An 18,546-nucleotide genomic window follows, 5' to 3' on the forward strand; every position below is an offset into this window, starting at 1 on the left:
GATGCATGATTTTAGCATAGTTAGGTTGATGGATCCAGGCCAAATCCATATCTCCTGTTTGTTTGTTGTGTAGAGAAGCAAAGGAATGTTATGGAAGCTTTTGTTTACATCTTAGAGAACTTATTTTTATTGCTCTAATCTAATGTATTTGATAGACTCTTGCCCTGTTCCTACTGAAGTAAACAAAATCCTTTTAAGTTAAGGAATGTTCTTTACTTGAGGTAGAATGAGATGTAGAAAGTAATTAGTTTGCTATTTTGTCACCTGCCTTAACTTGTTTTAAATATTTTGTATGAATATACAAACTTTGGGTCTTGTACAATCCTTTGAAAGATAGTTTTAAATCATGGGGTCTCAATATTTTCTTTTTGAGGTCCCCCTCCCCCAACATGCTATAAAAATTCCACAGCCCAGCTGTGGTACAACTGTTTTCTGCATATAAAAGCCAGGGCTGCTGATGGGGGGGTCTCAAGGAGGGCAATTGCCCAGGGCCTCACACCATAGGGGGCAACACAAAACTATGTTGCTCAGGCTTCGGCCCCACGTGGCAGGGCTTGGGGCCTCAGGCTATAGTCCCACCTGGGGGGACTTCAACTTTCTGCCCTGGGCTCTAGCAAATCTAATGGCAGCCATACTTGATGGACCCCCTGAAACCTGCTCACAGCCCCCCAGATCCCTGGTTGAGAACTATGTTTTTAAATGATAAGGCTAGATTCTCAGGCAGGGTAAATGAGCATATTTGACTTCAGTGGCACTAAACTAAGAGGAGGTAACCCTGGGCCAGGACAACCTCTTCATCTATTTTCTGTTGGTAGAGTGAGTACCTTAATCTGTCAAACAAAGCTAGTACACAATGGGAAAGCCTTGCTAGAGCCAGGTCAGAGATGTATGCTGTGGACCTTAAGTACTCCAATCGCACTTACATAGCTTGTATGAGAACCTTCTTACAAATTATTTGAGTGTGATGTAGGAAGAACACCAGTGGCACCTCCTGTTGGCCATCCTGGGGGGAATTAACTCCACCAGCTTGTGCTCTCCCTCCAGTGGTGTCTTCTCCTGTCTTGTCTTGCTCTGCTGCCCTGCTTGCTCCCAGGTCTGTGGCTTCCTCTCTATGGCTTGGCCCTCTGGCCAGGTCATTAAGAGTCCTCCCCTTGTGGAGAATGCAGTCTTTCCAGACCAGTTTTCCAGCTGACACCTCCAGTGCCCTTGCCATTCCTTAGTGGCTGGTAGGGGAACCCAAGCCCACCCTATACACTGGGATGCACCTCAGGAACTCTAACAAGCAGCCACAGTCCCACCTCTTGCTGCTGTTTCCCTGGGCTCCTTCCTACGTATCTAACTTCTTCCATCGCTGGGTTTGCCAGAGCCTCTAATTCCCTTCACAAGAGTGACTGCAGCCTACTTCCCTGCAGCTTTTCCCAGCAACAGCCCCTTTTTCCTGCATAGATGAGCCTCTCCCTACTTAACTGCTTCCAGCTTAAACTGCCCCTACTTGCAGCCTGATTAGTTGATTAGGCCCACCTGGCTGAATTCAGCTCTTGCAGGGCTAATGTGGGGGCTCCACCCCATCACAAGTACTTAAACTACTGGCTGAAACAATTTCAGAACTTGTAGCCATTATTTTTGAGAACTGGCAGACAGGTGAGGTCCCAGAAGACTTGAGAAGGGTAAACATAGTACTTATCTTTAAAAAGGGGACCAACAAGGCCCTAGAGACTTATAACCAGTCAGCCTAACTTCAGTACCTGGAAAGATACTGGAACAAATTATTAAACAATACTTTTGTAAGTACTTGGAGGTTAATAAGGTTATAAGTATTAGCCAGCATGGAGTCATCAAACGTGTGTCATGACAAACCAACCTAATTTCCTTCCTTGAAAGGGTTACCGGTATAGTAGATTGGGGGGGAGGGAGGACTGTAGATATGCAACATCTTGATTTCAATAAGACTTTTGATACAGTCCTACATGATGATCTCAGAAGCAACTTAGGGAAATGTGTATAGCTGAAATTACTAAACTGACTGGAAGAGCGGACAGGGTCTGCAGACAGGGAAGTTAGAGAGGGAGTTTGACAGAGGGAGGCTTACAATGGTTAGGAGGACCCGCAACACCTGTGCCAGCACTGCTTCTGTCTCCTCCACCTGCACCTGTAGCCAGACAGAGTGCCTGAGCATGGATGCTTCTACCCAGATCCTGGTGTAGTTTTGCAGGGACTGTAACTTGCAATTTCCACTTACTGATATCCAGGCTGGGGGGGAGGCATCCAATGTGAAAGGTGCCTACTGGTGGAATCTCTCAGGCAGCAGGTGGGAGAGCTACCGGAGGAGGTGGCTAGGTTGAGGAGCATCCGAATCCATGAGCAATTCCTGGACAGTGTCCATGTGGAGACAGCTGAGGTAGCTGTCCCAGTACACAGGACTGCTGACACACCACTGATGGAGGAGGCGATGGCTCAGGGTGGACACTGGCAGCTGGTTACTTCTGGCAGCAGGCAGTGCTCCACCCCTGCTCCGAATCCTCCTACCGTGGTAATAGGTAACCTTTATGCTCTTCTTGATACAAGAGAGAAGGAATCCCCCCTACAGTAAAAGAGAAGAAGCCTTGTACCCCTAAGGCTGGGAGGTTTGCTGCCACCACTGCAAATAGGAAATGTAGGGTTGTGGTGGTCGGAGACTCTCTGCTGAGGGGGATGGAGGCGCCCATCTGTCACCCTGACATTTCATCTCAGGAGGTATGCTGCCTGCCTCCCAAACGTTACAGAGGCATTGTTGAGAATTATCCAGCCCTCTGACTACTACCCCATGCTACTCATCCATGTGGGCACAAATGATACTGCAAGGTGTGACACTGAGCAGATCAAGAGTGACTACAGGGCTCTGGGAGTACAGGTGAAGGAGTTTGGAGCTCAGGTGGTATTCTCTTCAATTCTTCCTGTCAAAGGTAGAGGCCCGGGCAAAGACAGATGCATCATGGAGGTGAATGCCTGGCTGCGAAGATGGTGTCGCCAGGAGGGCTTTGGCTTCCTTGACCACGGATGCTATTCGAGGAAGGACTGCTAGGCAGAGATGGCGTTCACCTTTTGAGGAGGGGAAAGACCATATTTGGACACAGACTGGTTAACCTAGTGAGAAGGGCTTTAAACTAGGTTTGACAGGGACAGGTAAGCAAAGCCCACAGGTAAGTGGGGAACGTGGAGAGCTGGGAGATGGGTCGGAAACAAGAGGGAGCGTGGGCTATAATGGCAGAGAGAAAGGAGGGTCAGGGCAAAACTGGGAGGCAAGATCAAACCAGTATCTTAAATGCCTATATACAAATGCGAGAAGTATGGGTAATAAGCAGGAAGAACTGGAAGTGCTAATAAATAAATACAACTATGACATTGTTGGCATCACTGAAACTTGGTGGGATAATACACATAATTGGAATGTTGGTGTGGATGGGTACAGCTTGCTTAGGAAGGACAGACAGGGGAAAAAGGGAGGAGGTGTTGCCTTATATATTAAAAATGTACACACTTGGACTGAGGTGGAGATGGACATAGGAGATGAAAGTGTTGAGAGTCTCTGGGTTAGGCTAAAAGGGGTAAAAAAAACCAAGGGTGATGTCATGCTAGGAGTCTACTACAGGCCACCTAACCAGGTGGAAGAGGCGGATGAGGCTTTTTTTAAACAACCAACAAAATCATCCAAAGCCCAAGATTTGGTGGTGATGGAGGACTTCAACTATCCAGATATATGTTGGGAAAATAACACAGCGGGGCACAGACTATCCAAGTTCTTGGACTGCATTGCAGACAACTTTTTATTTCAGAAGGTTGAAAAAGCTACTGGGGGGGAAGCTGTTCTAGACTTGATTTTAACAAATAGGGAGGAACTCATTGAGAATTTGAAAGTAGAAGGCAGCTTGGGTGAAAGTGATCATGAAATCATAGAGTTTGCAATTCTAAGGAAGGATAGAAGGGAGTACAGCAAAATAGAGACAATGGATTTCAGGAAGGCGGATTTTGGTAAGCTCAGAGAGCTGATAGGTAAGGTCCCATGGGAATCAAGACTGAGGGGAAAAACAACTGAGGAGAGTTGGCAGTTTTTCAAAGGGACACTATTAAGGGCCCAAAAGCAAGCTATTCCACTGGGTAGGAAAGATAGAAAATGTGGCAAAAGACCACCTTGGCTTAACCACGAGATCTTGCATGATCTAAAAAATAAAAAGGAGTCATATAAAAAATGGAAGCTAGGACAGATTACAAAGGATGAATATAGGCAAACAACACAGGAATGCAGGGGCAAGATTAGAAAGCAAAGGCACAAAATGAGCTCAAACTAGCTACGGGAATAAAGGGAAACAAGAAGACTTTTTATCAATACACTAGAAGCAAGAGGAAGACCAAGGACAGGGTAGGCCCACTGCTCAGTGAGGAGGGAGAAACAGTAACAGGAAACTTGGAAATGGCAGAGATGCTTAATGACTTCTTTGTTTCGGTCTTCAACGAGAAGTCTGAAGGAATGCCTAATATAGTGAATGCTAATGGGAAGGGGATAGGTTTAGAAGATGAAATAAAAAAAGAACAAGTTAAAAATCACTTAGAAATGTTAGATGCCTGCAAGTCACCAGGGCCTGAAGAAATGCATCCTAGAATACTCAAGGAGCTAATCTAATAGAGGAGGTATCTGAACCTCTAGCTATTATCTTTGGAAAAACATGGGAGACAGGAGAGATTCCAGAAGACTGGAAAAGGGCAAATATAGTGTCCATCTATAAAAAGGGAAATAAAAACAACCCAGGAAACTACAGACCAGTTAGTTGAACTTCTGTGCCAGGGAAGATAATGGAGCAAGTAATTAAGGAAATCATCTGCAAACACTTGAAAGGTGGTAAGGTGATAGGGAATAGCCAGCATGGATTTGTAAAGAACAAATCATGTCAAACCAATCTGATAGCTTTCTTTGATAGGATAACAAGTCTTGTGGATAAGGGAGAAGTGGTGGATGTGGTATACCTAGACTTTAGTAAGGCATTTGATATGGTCTCGCATGATATTCTCATCGATAAACTAGGCAAATACAATTTAGATGGGGCTACTATAAGGTGGGTGCATAACTGGCTGGATAACCGTACTCAGAGAGTAGTTATTAATGGTTCCCAATCCTGCTGGAAAGGTATAACAAGTGGGGTTCCGCAGAGGTCTGTTTAGGGACCGGCTCTGCTCAATATCTTCATCAACAACTTAGATATTGGCATAGAAAGAACGCTTATTAAGTTTGCAGATGATACCAAACTGGGAGGGATTGCAACTGCTTTGGAGAACAGGGTCATAATTCAAATTGGAGAAATGGTCTGAGGTAAACAGGATGAAGTTTAACAAAGACAAATGCAAAGTGCTCCACTTAGGAAGGAACAATCAGTTTCACACATACAGAATGGGAAGAGACTCTCTAGGAAGGAGTATGGCAGAAAGGGATCTAGGGGTTATAGTGGATCACAAGCTAAATATGAGTCAACAGTGTGATGCTGTTGCAAAAAAAGCAAACATGATTCTGGGATGCATTAACAGGTGTGTTGTGAGCAAGATACGAGAAGTCATTCTTCCGCACTGCTCTGCGTTGGTTAGGCCTCAGCTGGAGTATTGTGTCCAGTTCTGGGCACTGCATTTCAAGAAAGATGTGGAGAAATTGGAGAGGGTCCAGAGAAGAGCAACAAGAATGATTAAAAGTCTAGAGAACATGACCTATGAAGGAAGGCTGAAAGAATTGGGTTTGTTTAGTTTGGAAAAGAGAAGACTGAGACGGGACATGATAGCAGTTTTCAGGTATCTAAAAGGGTGTCATCAGGAAGAGGGAGAAAACTTGTTCACCTTGGCCTCTAAGGATAGAACAAGAAGCAATAGGTTTAAACTGCAGCAAGAGAGGTTTAGGTTGAACATTAGGGAAAAGTTCCTAACTGTCAGGGTGGTTAAGCACTGGAATAAATTGCCTAGGGAGGTTGTGGAATCTCCATCTCTGGAGATATTTAAGAGTAGGTTAGATAATTGTCTATCAGGGATGGTCTAGACAGTATTTGGGCCTGCCATGAGGGCAGGGGACTGGACTCGATGACCTCTCGAGGTCCCTTCCAGTCCTAGAATCTATGAATCATAATCAAAGAGTAGTTAGCAAGGATTTGCTGTTAAATGGGGAGGATGTATCTAGGGCAGAGGTGAGCCAACTACGGCCTGCGGGACCCTCCTGCCCAGCCCCTGAGCTCCTGGCCTGGGAAACTCACCCCCGGCCCCTCCCTTGCTGTTCCCCCTCCCCCGCAGCCTCAGCTCACTCTGCCGCTGACGCAATGCTCTGGGCGATGGGGCTGCAAGCTGCTGGGGCAGCGCAGCTGCTGAGCCTGGCCTGACCCGGTGCTCTGTGCTGCACAGTGGCGTGGCTGGCTCCAGCCGGGCAGCGCAGCTGTAGTGCTGCCAGCCAGTGGTGCTCCAGGCAGCATGATAAGGGGACGGGGAGCGGGGGGGTTGGCTAGAGGGAGAGGAGAGAGGAGGGTGGGGGTGGGGGGGGGGGGGGGGGGGGGGGGGGGGGGGTGGCAGGAGGGAGGAGAGAGGGGAGGGGGCAGGGGGGGGCAGGCAGGCAGGGGGGGGCAGGCAGGGGGGGGGGCAGGGGCGGGGGGGGAGGGGGGGGGGGTGGGGGGGGGGGGGGGGCTGGGGGGTTGGATAGGTCAGGAGTCCTGGGGAGGTGTCAGGGGGCAAGAAGCGGGGGCCAGGCCATGCCTGGCTGTTTGGGAAGGCACAGCCTCCCCTAACTGGACCAATGTACAATTTCCGAAACCCGATGTGGCCCTTGGGCAAAAAAGTTTGCCCGCCCCTGATCTAGGGGGAGGTCCTGCAGCATCAGTCCTGGATCCAGTGCTGTTCAATATTTTCATTAATGGCTTGGACAACGGTGTGGAAGGTGTGCTTATAAAATTGGCAGATGACACCAACATTGGTGAGGGTGCAAGTACTTGGGAGGACAGGATTCAAAACAACCTTGACAAGTTGGAGAATTGGTCTGAAATCAATATGATATTGAATAAAGACAAGTACAGGGAAGGGAACAAAATCAAATGCCCAACTACAAAATAGGAATAACAGGTAAGGTGGCAGTACCACTGAAAAGGATCTGGGGGTTACAATCCGTCACAAATTGAATATGAGTCAACAATGCAATCAGCTGCAAAAAAAAGCTAACATAATTCTGGGATGTATTAATAGAAGTGTCATATGTAAGAAGGGAGGTAATTGTCCCACTCTGTGTGGCTCTGGTGAGGTCTCAAAAGAAGTAGTGTGTCCAATTCTGGGTGATGCTCTTTAGGAAAGAAGTGGACAAATTGAAAAGAGGGTCCAGAAGAGAGCAACAAAAGTCATAAAACATTTAGTAACCCTAGTTATTAGAGAAGGTTAAAAAATTGGGCATGTTTAATCCTGAGATAAGACTGAGAGGGGACCTGATAACAGTCTTTAAATATGCTGAGGGCTGTTACAAAGAGGATAGGGTGATCCATTGTTCTCCGTGTCCATTGAAGATAGGACAAGAAGTAATGGGCTTAATCTGCAGCAAGGGAGATTCGGTTCGATATTAGGAAAACCTTTCTAATTAGAAGGGTAGTTAAGTACTAGAATAAGCCTACAAAGTAGGTTATGAAATCCCTATCACTAGAGATTTTTCAGAATAGGCAGGACAAATACCTGTCAGGGGATTGTCTAGGTTCACTTGGTTCTTTCTCAGTGTAGGGGGCTGGCCTTTATGGCCTCTTGATGTCCCTTCCAGCCCTACATGGCTACAATTCTATGACCTTTTTTGAGATTTATCAGCCAGTTGGTAAAAAAAAAATTACTTCATTTAATGATTTTATTATAAATAGCATTTGTAAGATGATAAAAGGATTTGGTGCATTGACAAGGGAATTTCAGATGAAAATAATAAATATGGTTTATTCGTAGCACCAATAAAAATAATGGAACAACAGTATTCTTGAAAACAATCAAGGGATACCCAGAAAAGTGTTCTGCATTGATATTTTACGCCCTCTCCCTGCATCTTGGGAAATTGTTCCAATGGTTACTTACTCTCACTGTTTAAAAAAGAATGCCTTATTTCCCATTTGAATTTGTCTAGCTTCAACTTTCTCTGCTAGTCTAAAGAGCCCATTGTTATACTGTTATACTGGAGATGATGCAACCAGGCAAGAACTGCCCCACTAACATATGAGCGCAATGGAAAGGAAAGATAAATGACAGTAATGCAGATGCGTGGCTTGTATCAACTTCTGCTGTCTCATACCAGGTATATACTAAAAGGGTCCTTTGAAGCAAGGGAGATTCATGTTAGGTATTAGGAAGAACTTTCTACCTACAAGGTAAGCACTGGAACAGGCTACCTAAGGTGATTGTGGAATCCTCATCATCTGATCTTATTAAGAACAGGTTAGACAAACATCTTTCAGGGATGGGCAAGGTATGTTTAGTCCTGTCTTGGGTTGGGGGGCCTGGGTTTGATTACCTTGTGAGGTCCCTTCCACCCCTACAGTTCTATGATTCTAAAATGGGAAGGAGGTTCTTGTGAGGAACTAAAGTTTCATTTATGATCAAATACAAGTCAGTCCCTGCAGAAAAAGCACCGTTTCAGAACAGAACCAGAGAATGAATGGCCTCCTGCCAATTAAATAAGAGAGAGGCAAAGAACATTAGTGGAAGCTTGAAAGGATGTGGGTGTGATTTGTGACATAACACTTTGTATTAACTCAATTTGTCAGTAATTTACAGTAGAACCTATGCAGGCACTGGAAGGAAAATTGGTTGTCCCTTGCAATAGCAGCTAGACAATGTGTTATTACTGTCCAATAATAAGAGGCAAGCCAAATGACCCACTGAAATCCATTCTTATTAAGAGTCCCATCTTGGTGCTATAGATTGGAATCTCACTGAGAGTTTGAACATCAGAGGAGCTGACAGGGTATTGGCCACTAACAGCTTTGACTAATTATAAAAGGTTAAGTGTTATTCAAATGACTTAGACAGAAGACAGTGATAAGAGCAACCTTTAAGAGCGAGAAGCAGTTAAAATGATGTAAAATTGTGCCGCTGATAGTGCAAAAATATACAGTTCTAATCCTTTGTTCAGACTAAAAACATTGAACCCAAAAGCTTGGATGCTCCAAACGCCTAACAAAGTGAATGAGGGTGCTGGGAATGTTGGAGCACAGCCTTTGTGCAATTTTCTTAACATACATTCAAACATAGTATCAGATCTATACATTATCTTAATAATATTGCCTTCAATGGGAATTTCAGATGTGCAAGATCTCGCTCTAGATGGGGAACTGCAAATTTTCAATTAAAAAAAATATTTTTTTTGTATGAAACCACATACAATTTTCACAGTGGATGAGGTGCTACTGGTATGTTTAATCATCTCAGTTTGACTATCAGTGCTATGCCATAAAGAAGACCAAGCAGAAAAGAGGAGGAATCACAAATATTACAGTAAGTACGTTTTTCTAATCCACCTCTTTCATAAATAAAGTTGTTAGCATATAATAAAAAATTGCATATCTCAAAGTGGGATAATTTCTATATAAATGTACACAGATGGCATTATTACCGCCCACTGTAACCGACTAAAATAATATTAACAAAAATGTGTAAGGTGGTCAGAGATGAGACTTGAACTTCTATCAATAATGGACAGGCACATTTTCTTTGTTCAGGTCAATTGTTTGTGCTTTACACTTGACCAGAGTTGCTCAGACTAAATTATTTGGAAATTCATGTGAACATGTCCACCTCTCTCTGGTTACAATGTAATCAAAATCCGTTCTCCATTTTCGAGGCTGTGCTTTCATATTGAAGCTAAAACTTTTGAAAAGTCATTTTATTGTATGTTTAACATGTACAGTAATCATTTTCACACAATTTTCTGTTTTCATTAGCAAAAAGATGTTAGCTTCTATTTTTCACACTCACCCCCAAATACTGGGTGATAAGAATGACCCGATGGAACTGTTTTAACCAATTCATAATGATGAAAAAGATATGCAATAATTATCTGGTTTCTAAGATCATTGCTGAATACTTTACATACAGGTTGGAAAGTGTCTCCAAATATTTTCCATAATGAAAGTGAGCTCTACTAAATTGTGCATCATACAATCTGCTAATTAACCAAAGGCTAAATTTAAAAACGCTGTTTAGTATGACTGCCACTAACAACTGTTGTGACAAAAAACAGGTGCATGTGTACTACCAGCATCTGCTGTCGTCATGCATCTTGTGTTTTCAGGAGAATACTATAGATCACAGATGCAAGCATGATTAATATTATGATTGGTTTTAAAACTACAATGCAAAGCACAGTTAAAATCCAGTATGCAGCATAAATGATGCAGTTCTGAGCTGACGTGTGTTTATTGCAGTCTTATATAGCCTAATGTATGTACAAACTATTACATTAAAGAGTGTAATGCAACAGAAAATAATTTTGCACACAGTTTAACTCTATCTCCCATAGATACTTTTCTCCGTATTGTTCAAACAGTTGTATCTAGGCAGCTGTCAGTCACAGAAGATTCATTATTAAAAAGCAGATGGTAAATGGATGTGGTCAGGTGGAAGATTGGCTTGTTTCTTGGTGCTGTGACTCTTTAGATAGAGCTGTAATCTCTTCTGATTTCATTGCGTCAGACAGGAAGCTGAGCTCATTACATAGTGTCTCATACCTGAAAGCCATTCGGATCTGTGCCACATTTGTTTTTCGAATATCATTTCCTTCAGGCCCTTCTTTATAATAATTTACCCCTAAGAATTTTTGTTTTTCCTGTGAACAAAATAAAGTTTAAAGCATTATGGAAAAGTCAGTCTTAAATTACTTTGATTTATTTTACTGCAAGTAAAAGCATGTTTTTATGCGAATGGCACTGAGGATAAGTGAAAAGAAACCACAATGAGCTGTACATGTAATTTATGATGTTTAGCCATTCACCTTCTTTTTATGTAGGTAGCTTGCTTGTATTATGTTGCTTTGCCAATGCAGTTCAATGCTGGTTGGTTCAACCAAGATAGGAAAAAAGCATATCTGTTTTTTCCATTTCTCCTGAATTACCTTTTACTTAACGTTAGAATCCTTTAAAAAGTTAATGCTATTAGCCTTAGCAGAGTTCTTCAGTCTTATGAGCTGGTTTTCACAATAGCTTTCTATGCTCATGTATGTATTTGTTTCTTCTATTAGGTGTGATAGTAAAGCTGCTCTGTTACAGCCTGACCCAAAACCCACTGAAGTTAATGGGAAGACTCATTGGTTTCGTTGGGCTTTGCATCAGGAACTTACCACCTCAGGAGTTTGAGTTTAGGGAGAAAGATTTAGATACCCTTGGCAAGTTGCCATTTCTTTATTTCTTGGGGGGAAAATGGATGACAGTGGTCCCATCAGACCACCAGAGGATGCAAGCCAGAATGGCAGTGGAATATGCACCACAGAGCCATTCCTGTGGCAGCTTCTCAAAGGGATGGTCCAAAGAAATAGAGATACCTACTTAGAAAAGATGAAGTGGCTTCTCTAAAATAGCTTTTATGGAGAGAAATTCATAGATTTTAAGGCTTGAAGGGACCATTAGATCATCTAGTCTGACTTCCTATGTAAAACAAAGGACATAGAATTTCACCCACTTACCCCTGCAATTGACCCCAATAACTTTTGTTGATTAAAGTAAGTCTTCCAGAGAGGAATCCAGTCTTGATTTACAGAGACAATCCCCACCTGAATCAACTACTTAGTTCATATTAGGATAGGCAACAGTAAAAAGAAAGGTTCAAGGAAGAAAAGTGAATGACTGAATATATGTATGGACACAGTGTCTTTGTTTGTTTTGAGAATCTCAAAACAAAGCTGGTACACAAAAGATGACAGTTTAATACTTTTGTGAGGTAATGACTGCATAGCAAAGAGCAAGTAAATAGTATCTGAACCCATGCCTGGAGGTGGGGAGAATTAAAGCTACGTCCTTTGCCCTTCAGATAATATGAACAGCTATTGTCTGCATCTGGCTGGAGATAATTAATCACCAGTTCTGCAAGTGACTTGCTATTTATTGCTTTTGTCAATAGAACAGAAAATAGTTATTAGGCTCAACATTCCACCAAGCTCAACGTCCAGTCTAATAAGATTGCTCCATGGTCATCATATATCTGGTTACCTATGGTGATGGGTATTCATGTTTGAAATGGCTGGGTTTGTCTCTTCCAAACACTTTACACTGGAATCATGATAAAACCTTGGTATCTTTTTGCTACATACAGTCTATTACAAGAAAAAACTGAAGAATTTGTCATGTCCACAGAGTTAAGTCCATGGTCCACCTGCCACTGTTTACGCTATTTAAATTTAGACAGCATACTGACTTTTTATAAGATGTTTTATATCCCTGGTAATTTTTGTTAAAGAACTAAACAGGAACTGTGTAGGACTGTTTTAGACTAAGTGCCAGATTTTCAAAAACCCAGCACACATAACTGGGGCCAGGTTTACGGAAGAGCTCAGTTCCCATATAGTGACCAAATTACCGACAAGATTGCAAATTTTTGCAGTGATTTCTGCAGTGTGATGTTCACCTGTCTTATAAAGAACTGGATTGAGACCATAAATGTATTTCACATATACTACTAGACAACTCAGACTGTAATGAACTGAGCACAGATCAGTAGGAACCAAAAGTCAAATCAGTGACAATCTATTAAAGTCTTTGTATCCCAGCATCAATCCCCTGAGAAATCCAAGAATGTATACATGTTAAATGTAAGTGCCCGCTCCCAGGAGATGATATGAAAATTAGATGTCCTATCTCTTGAGGTTAATCTGGGAAGCAAAGTTATTTACAAACATATATACTATATGCTCAGCAAAGTAGCTCCAGGAGATGCAGCATCTCACTTTCTTGATACTCTTTGAAGACAGAGGTATTTCACACACACCAGTCATTTCATAGTCCAAAAAAAATTCATTTAATCCTTGCATACCTGTATATTCACAAAAAGTCCAAGCAATGACCACATGTGTCTTGCAACAAACCAAATTTACCTTATGTGATAATCCACTTTGTAGTACGCTGTTTCTTGCTAGTTCACACGAGTCACACGTGCTCAGTTTCCACACTTGAGCTGCTATGGCATATTCCTCCATAAGTGCTTCCTGTACCATCAAAAATATGATTTGTTAGGCTCTACCCTATTTAGTAATTGTGTTTGATATGTAATCATTTCCAATTATTAAACAATTTTGTTAGGTGGATACAATTTTCAAGTTTTTAGGCTTTAAACTCAATTACTGGAGACTGAATGTTTTGTTTATTTCAAGATGCCTGAGGAAGATTGACTAATTCAAATTCATAGGAATTGGCATCCAACTCCCTTAGGTTGCTTTGCGAATTTCAGTCTAAATGCTTAATGAATACACCCAGAAAGTTTCTCTCTTCTGATCTGACACTTTTGAATGCAACAAGGAGGCAGATACTGGCCACTTGAGAATTCCTCCAACAGTGGGTAGCTCTCAACTGGTGCAAAGTTTGTGCAGCAAGCTCCTGCGCAAACTGCTCCCTATTGTAGGCACGTTGCAGATGGGGAGGGGCAGGGCAGAGTGAAGCAGACTAGATCACTGCTGATCCTCAGATGGCAAAAGCTAGAGCTGCCCATAGGCTGCTCCAATTCACACTGCCCACAGAATCAGGGAGCTGTAACCAGTTTCCAGGCACTCTCTCCTCTCCTCTCCTGCACGGAGTGGAACTTGGAGCAGGAGAGCATCAAGCCCAGTACATTGAATGAACAGTTTGTAGTTTATCTTCAGAGACCTCAAATGACATTTTTTTCAGTAAGCTTCAACCACATTCATTTGAAAGGAAACAGATCTTCCCTGCCACCCCACCTCTAAATCAATGCTTATCAAGACACTAACATGGGAGCTCTCCATCCTCTTGAGCTTCCTCTGTACTTGAGGACCCAGTGGCTGGAAAAGGCAGGATTACAAACAAAATGTAATTTGGCACTCAGGCCTGGTCTACACTAGGACTTTAATTCGAATTTAGCAGCGTTAATTCGAATTAACCGTGCACCCGTCCACACCAGGAGGCCATTTAATTCGACATAGAGGGCTCTTTAGTTCGAATTCTGTACTCCTCCCTGATGAGGGGAGTAGCGCTAAATTCGACATGGCTATATCGAATTAGGCTAGGTGTGGATGCAAATCGAACTTAGTAGCTCTGGGAGCTATCCCACAGTGCACCACTGTGTTGATGCTCTGGACAGCAGTCCGAGCTTCGATGTTCTGACCAGCCACACAGGAAAAGCCCCGGGAAAATTTGAATTCCTTTTCCTGTCTGGACAGTTTGAATCTCATTTCGTGGTTGGACATCGGGGCGAGCTCAGCAGCACTGGCAGCAATGCAGAGTTCTCCAGCAGAGGAGTTCATGTAATCTCTGAATAGAAAGAGGGACCCAGCATAGACTGACCAGGAAGTCTTGGATCTGATCGGTGTGTGGGGCGAGGAGTCTGTGCTTTCGGAGCTGCGCTCCAAAAAACGGAATGCAAAGACCTACGAGAAGGTCTCCAAAGCCATGAGAGACAGAGGATACAGGCGGGATGCAACGCAGCGCCGCGTGAAAATCAAGGACCCCAGACAAGGCTACCAAAAAATCAAAGCGGCAAACGGACGCTACGGAGCCTGCCACCACTGCCCCACCAGTGACCGTGGACTCTGACGATGGGACAGTGTCGACGGACAGTTCCTCGGCGATGTTCGCGGACAGGGAAGATGAGGAAGGGTTTGTGGAGGACGAGGCAGGCGACAGCGCTTACAACGCTGGTTTCCCTGACAGCCAGGATCTCTTCATCACCGTCACGGAGATCCCCTACCAACCCTCCCCGGCCGTTAACCCGGACCCTGAATCAGGGGAAGGATCACTCGGTAAGTGCTTTAAACATGTAAACTTTTATTCTTAATATAACAGGAATCTGAAGTATGTGAAAAGGAGGTCTCTATATATATGGGGATAAAACAGAAATCCTCCTGGGAGATCTCCACGAAGCTCTCCTGGAGGTAATCGAAAAGCCTCCGCAGGAGGTTCCTGGGGAGAGCTGCCTTATTGGGTGCTCCGTGGTAGCACACTTTTCCGCGCCAGGCTTTCATGAGGTACTCAGGGAGCATTGCCTCCCCGAGCACGGCTGCATAGGCCCCTGGTTTGTGCTGGCTTTCACGCAGCATGCGCTCTCTATCTCCTTCAGTGACCCTCCTCAGGGCGATCTCGCGCAGCGACTCCTGCATCTAATTAGGAAAATTACCATAATGTTACGCCTGGTCCAAAGTATTTTTTAAAAATCTCCGGACAGACGGCGTAGCAGAGAGTCAGCACGCTGCTGCGTGACAAGCGTAACGGGAAGCCAAAGAATCAAATGGACGCTCATGGAGGGAAGGGGGGGGGCTGAGGACGCAAGCTATCCCACAGTTCCCGCTGTGTCCGAAAATCATTTGCATTCTTGGCTGAGCTCCAAATGCTTCTAGGGTCAAACACAGGGTCCGCGGTGGTTCAGGACATAGCTCATCAATGTACAGCCACCCCCCACCCCCAGAAGGAAAAGGGAAAGAAATCGTCTCTTGACTCTTGTAAATGTCACCCTATGTGTACTGAATGCTGCTGGTAGACGCGATGCTGCGGCACGCTACGGTAGCATCCTCGCCTCCCCTCCCCCGCCTCATGGGTGACTGATGGTGCAAAACGACTGGTACCCATCCTCATCATCAGCCTTGCGGTAGATGGCATAGTGCAATAGGACTGCTACCTGTCCTCATCATCAGCCCATAAGTAGACGGCCTGCTAACCATCTTCATCATAGCAAAAGGGGGCTGAGCTCCATCAGCCCCCGCCCTTCATGTGTAAAGAAAAGATTCTGTACTGCCTGGACTGTCATAGCAGCTGGAGGCTGCCTTACCCTCATTTCATTTCCCTAACAAGTCACTGTTTCTTATTCCTGCATTCCTTATTACTTCAGCATACAAATGGGGGGACACTACAACAGTAGCCCAGGAAGGCTGGAGGAGGAGGGAAGCAACAGGTAGGGTTGTTGCAGGGGCACCCCCTGTGAATGGCACGCAGCTCGTCATTCCTGCGGGATCTGACACAGAGCGGCTGTGCTCTGTAGTTCTCTGATACACTAAAACCCTAGTACAGTTGACCCATATGCTAGGCGGGACTGTTTCTATTTTTAGATACCATAAAGGAGGGATTGACTCAGGGAGTCATGCAATAGGACAGCTACCCGTCATCACCTTGCCAATTTACATTGGCGTGGTTGATGGTGCAATATGGCTGATAACCATCTCTGCTGTCATGCAAAAGCAAATGAATGCTGCTGTGTAGCGCTGCTGAATCACCTCTGTCTGCGGCATCTAGTACACATACGGTGACAGTGACAAAAGGCAAAACAGGCTCCATGGTTGCCACGCTATGGCGTATGCCAGGGCAATCCAGGGAAAACAGGCTCGAAATGATTGTCTGGCATTGCTTTCCCGGAGGAAGGAATGTCTGACTACATTTACCCAGAACCACCTGTGACAATGAAATTTGCACCATCAGGCGCTGGGATCTCAACCCAGAAGTGCAAGGGTCGGGGAACACTGCGATGGGGTAGAACAGGGGCAGAGTTTATGCTTTCCGGATTGCCTGCTGCAGGAGTGCGGACGAGATAGGTGCTGTGCATGGTGGTGTTCACAGACACAGACTAGACTGTGTTCATTGTTCGCAGAAATGTATCTTTGCAAGGAATTCACTCCCTCTTTCCCATCACACAGCTTCGACTGTCTCCAGACCTGCCACAGCATCCCCCTCACAGAGGCAGGCAAAGATTAGGCGGCGAAAGAGAAAGACACGGGACGAGATGATCGCTGAAGTTATGGGGTGCTCCCGAGCCGAGGCGGACCAGCACAGCCAGTGGAGGGAGACCCTCTCTCTGTACCAGCGCTCACACAGCGAACGGGAGGAGAGGTGGCGTGAGGAAGACAAGCAGGCGACTCAAACGCTGCTTGGACTAATGAGGGAGCAAACGGACACGCTCCGGCGCCTTGTGGATATTCTGCAGGACCGCAGCCAGGAGGACAGAGCCCCCCCGCAGTGTATCTGCAACCGCCCTCCCCCGCCACAAAGTCCCATACCTCCCGTCACCCAAAGTAACCAGAAGGAGTGGCGTCAGGGGCCGTGAAAACTGTCACTGCACCCCAGCAGAGTGCTCAAGTACACAAAAGCTCTCATACCCTAATTTTTGAGAATTCCTTCCCTTCCTGACTCACCCTAGCCCCAATCCCAGTTTCATCCCCTGAGTTTCTGTTTAATTTTTAAAAATACTTTGCTGTTACTTACTGTTACCGTCATCATTTTTTACACACCGCTGCTTTTTATGGGGTGGGTGGGTGGAGAAGGGGGTAGGGTATTGCATAGGACAGTCACCTTTAGCAGGGTACAGAGACGGGGGCAGGATCAGCAGCAGGTCACACACACAGTGCAGTCAGTAGGCACCCTGGTCGGGATGGGAGGTGGTTTGCAGGTTCTGTGTGGGCGGGGGGGTACATGACTTTGTAGCGGGGGAGGGGGGTTACAGATCTCATGCAACGGTCCCTGTCCTGGACCACAGAGCCACGCAGCAGAGGAATCTGTATCCGTCCTCCCCCGCCACAAGGCCACATAGCCCCCGCACACAGAGTCCCAAAAAGGAGGGATGGCAGGCTCCGTTGAAACAACCAGTCCGGCACTGCAGACCACTCTGGGAGCAGGAGCCTGTCATTCCTCGAGTTTAGAGGTGGTCTTTACATCACCGCACACCCTACCCAGCACAGTCCGCGTCCCAGTTTCAACCCTTTAACGCAAAGTCATCAATAAAGAAACCTTTGTAAAGTTACAGTGGAACATGTATTTTATTTTTAAACCTGTGTGGGAAGCGGGGTGGACGGGGTATGTAACTGCAGATGCTGGTCAACAGTAACTTGGTAAAGAAACAGGGGCAGGTTCAGCTTCTCTGTAAAGAAACTGAACAGTCACAGGTCACGCTGCTCGCTGCTCGCTGGTACTTGAAGAGTTCCTTGTCGCTGTGCAAGGTGCCTGCATAGGGCTTCACGAGGCAGGGCATTAGCGGGTAGGCTGGGTCCCCGAGGATCACTATAGGCATCTGCACATCCCCAAGAGTTATTTTGTGGTCCGGGAAGAAACTACCTTCCTGCAGGCGTCTAAACAGAGCAGAGTTCCTGAAAACACGCGCGTCATGAACTTTGCCTGGCCACCCGACGTTGATGTTGGTAAAACGTCCCCCATGGTCCACCAGTGCTCGCAGCACCATTGAAAAGTAGCCCGATTTCTCAGCAGCTGACTGTGGAAGAGGTGGATGATAAAGTGCGAGGAGTTGACAATGGCCATAACTGCCGCGGGCTCCGTGCTCGCAGTGCTGTGGTGCCCGTGCTGTCACTGAGCAGAAAAGTGCACGAACAGATTGCCCGCAGGC

At 45.2% G+C, this 18,546-nt stretch overlaps 1 protein-coding gene across 6 annotated transcripts in view; it reads right to left on the reverse strand.

Annotated features, from left to right (window-relative positions):
- Nucleotides 1-9,877: 9,877 nt before the first annotated feature.
- AMPD3 (adenosine monophosphate deaminase 3) overlaps nucleotides 9,878-18,546 on the reverse strand; it is a 56,131-nt gene continuing 47,462 nt past the window's right edge. For 4 of the 6 annotated variants that reach the window (XM_039535728.1, XM_039535727.1, XM_039535726.1 and 1 more), the window contains exons 14-15: nucleotides 13,091-13,201; nucleotides 9,878-10,834 (exon numbers count right to left, since the gene is read on the reverse strand). In XM_039535728.1, coding sequence (XP_039391662.1) covers nucleotides 10,622-10,834; nucleotides 13,091-13,201 — 324 coding nt within the window. In that variant the 3' untranslated portion in view covers nucleotides 9,878-10,621. Of the gene's footprint in view, nucleotides 10,835-13,089; nucleotides 13,202-18,546 lie in introns of those variants that run through there. The other 2 variants (XR_005597766.1, XM_039535729.1) reach the window with 2 other exon arrangements.

This window comes from Mauremys reevesii, linkage group 4, assembly GCF_016161935.1.
Source record: "Mauremys reevesii isolate NIE-2019 linkage group 4, ASM1616193v1, whole genome shotgun sequence".
NCBI lineage: Eukaryota > Metazoa > Chordata > Testudines > Geoemydidae > Mauremys > Mauremys reevesii.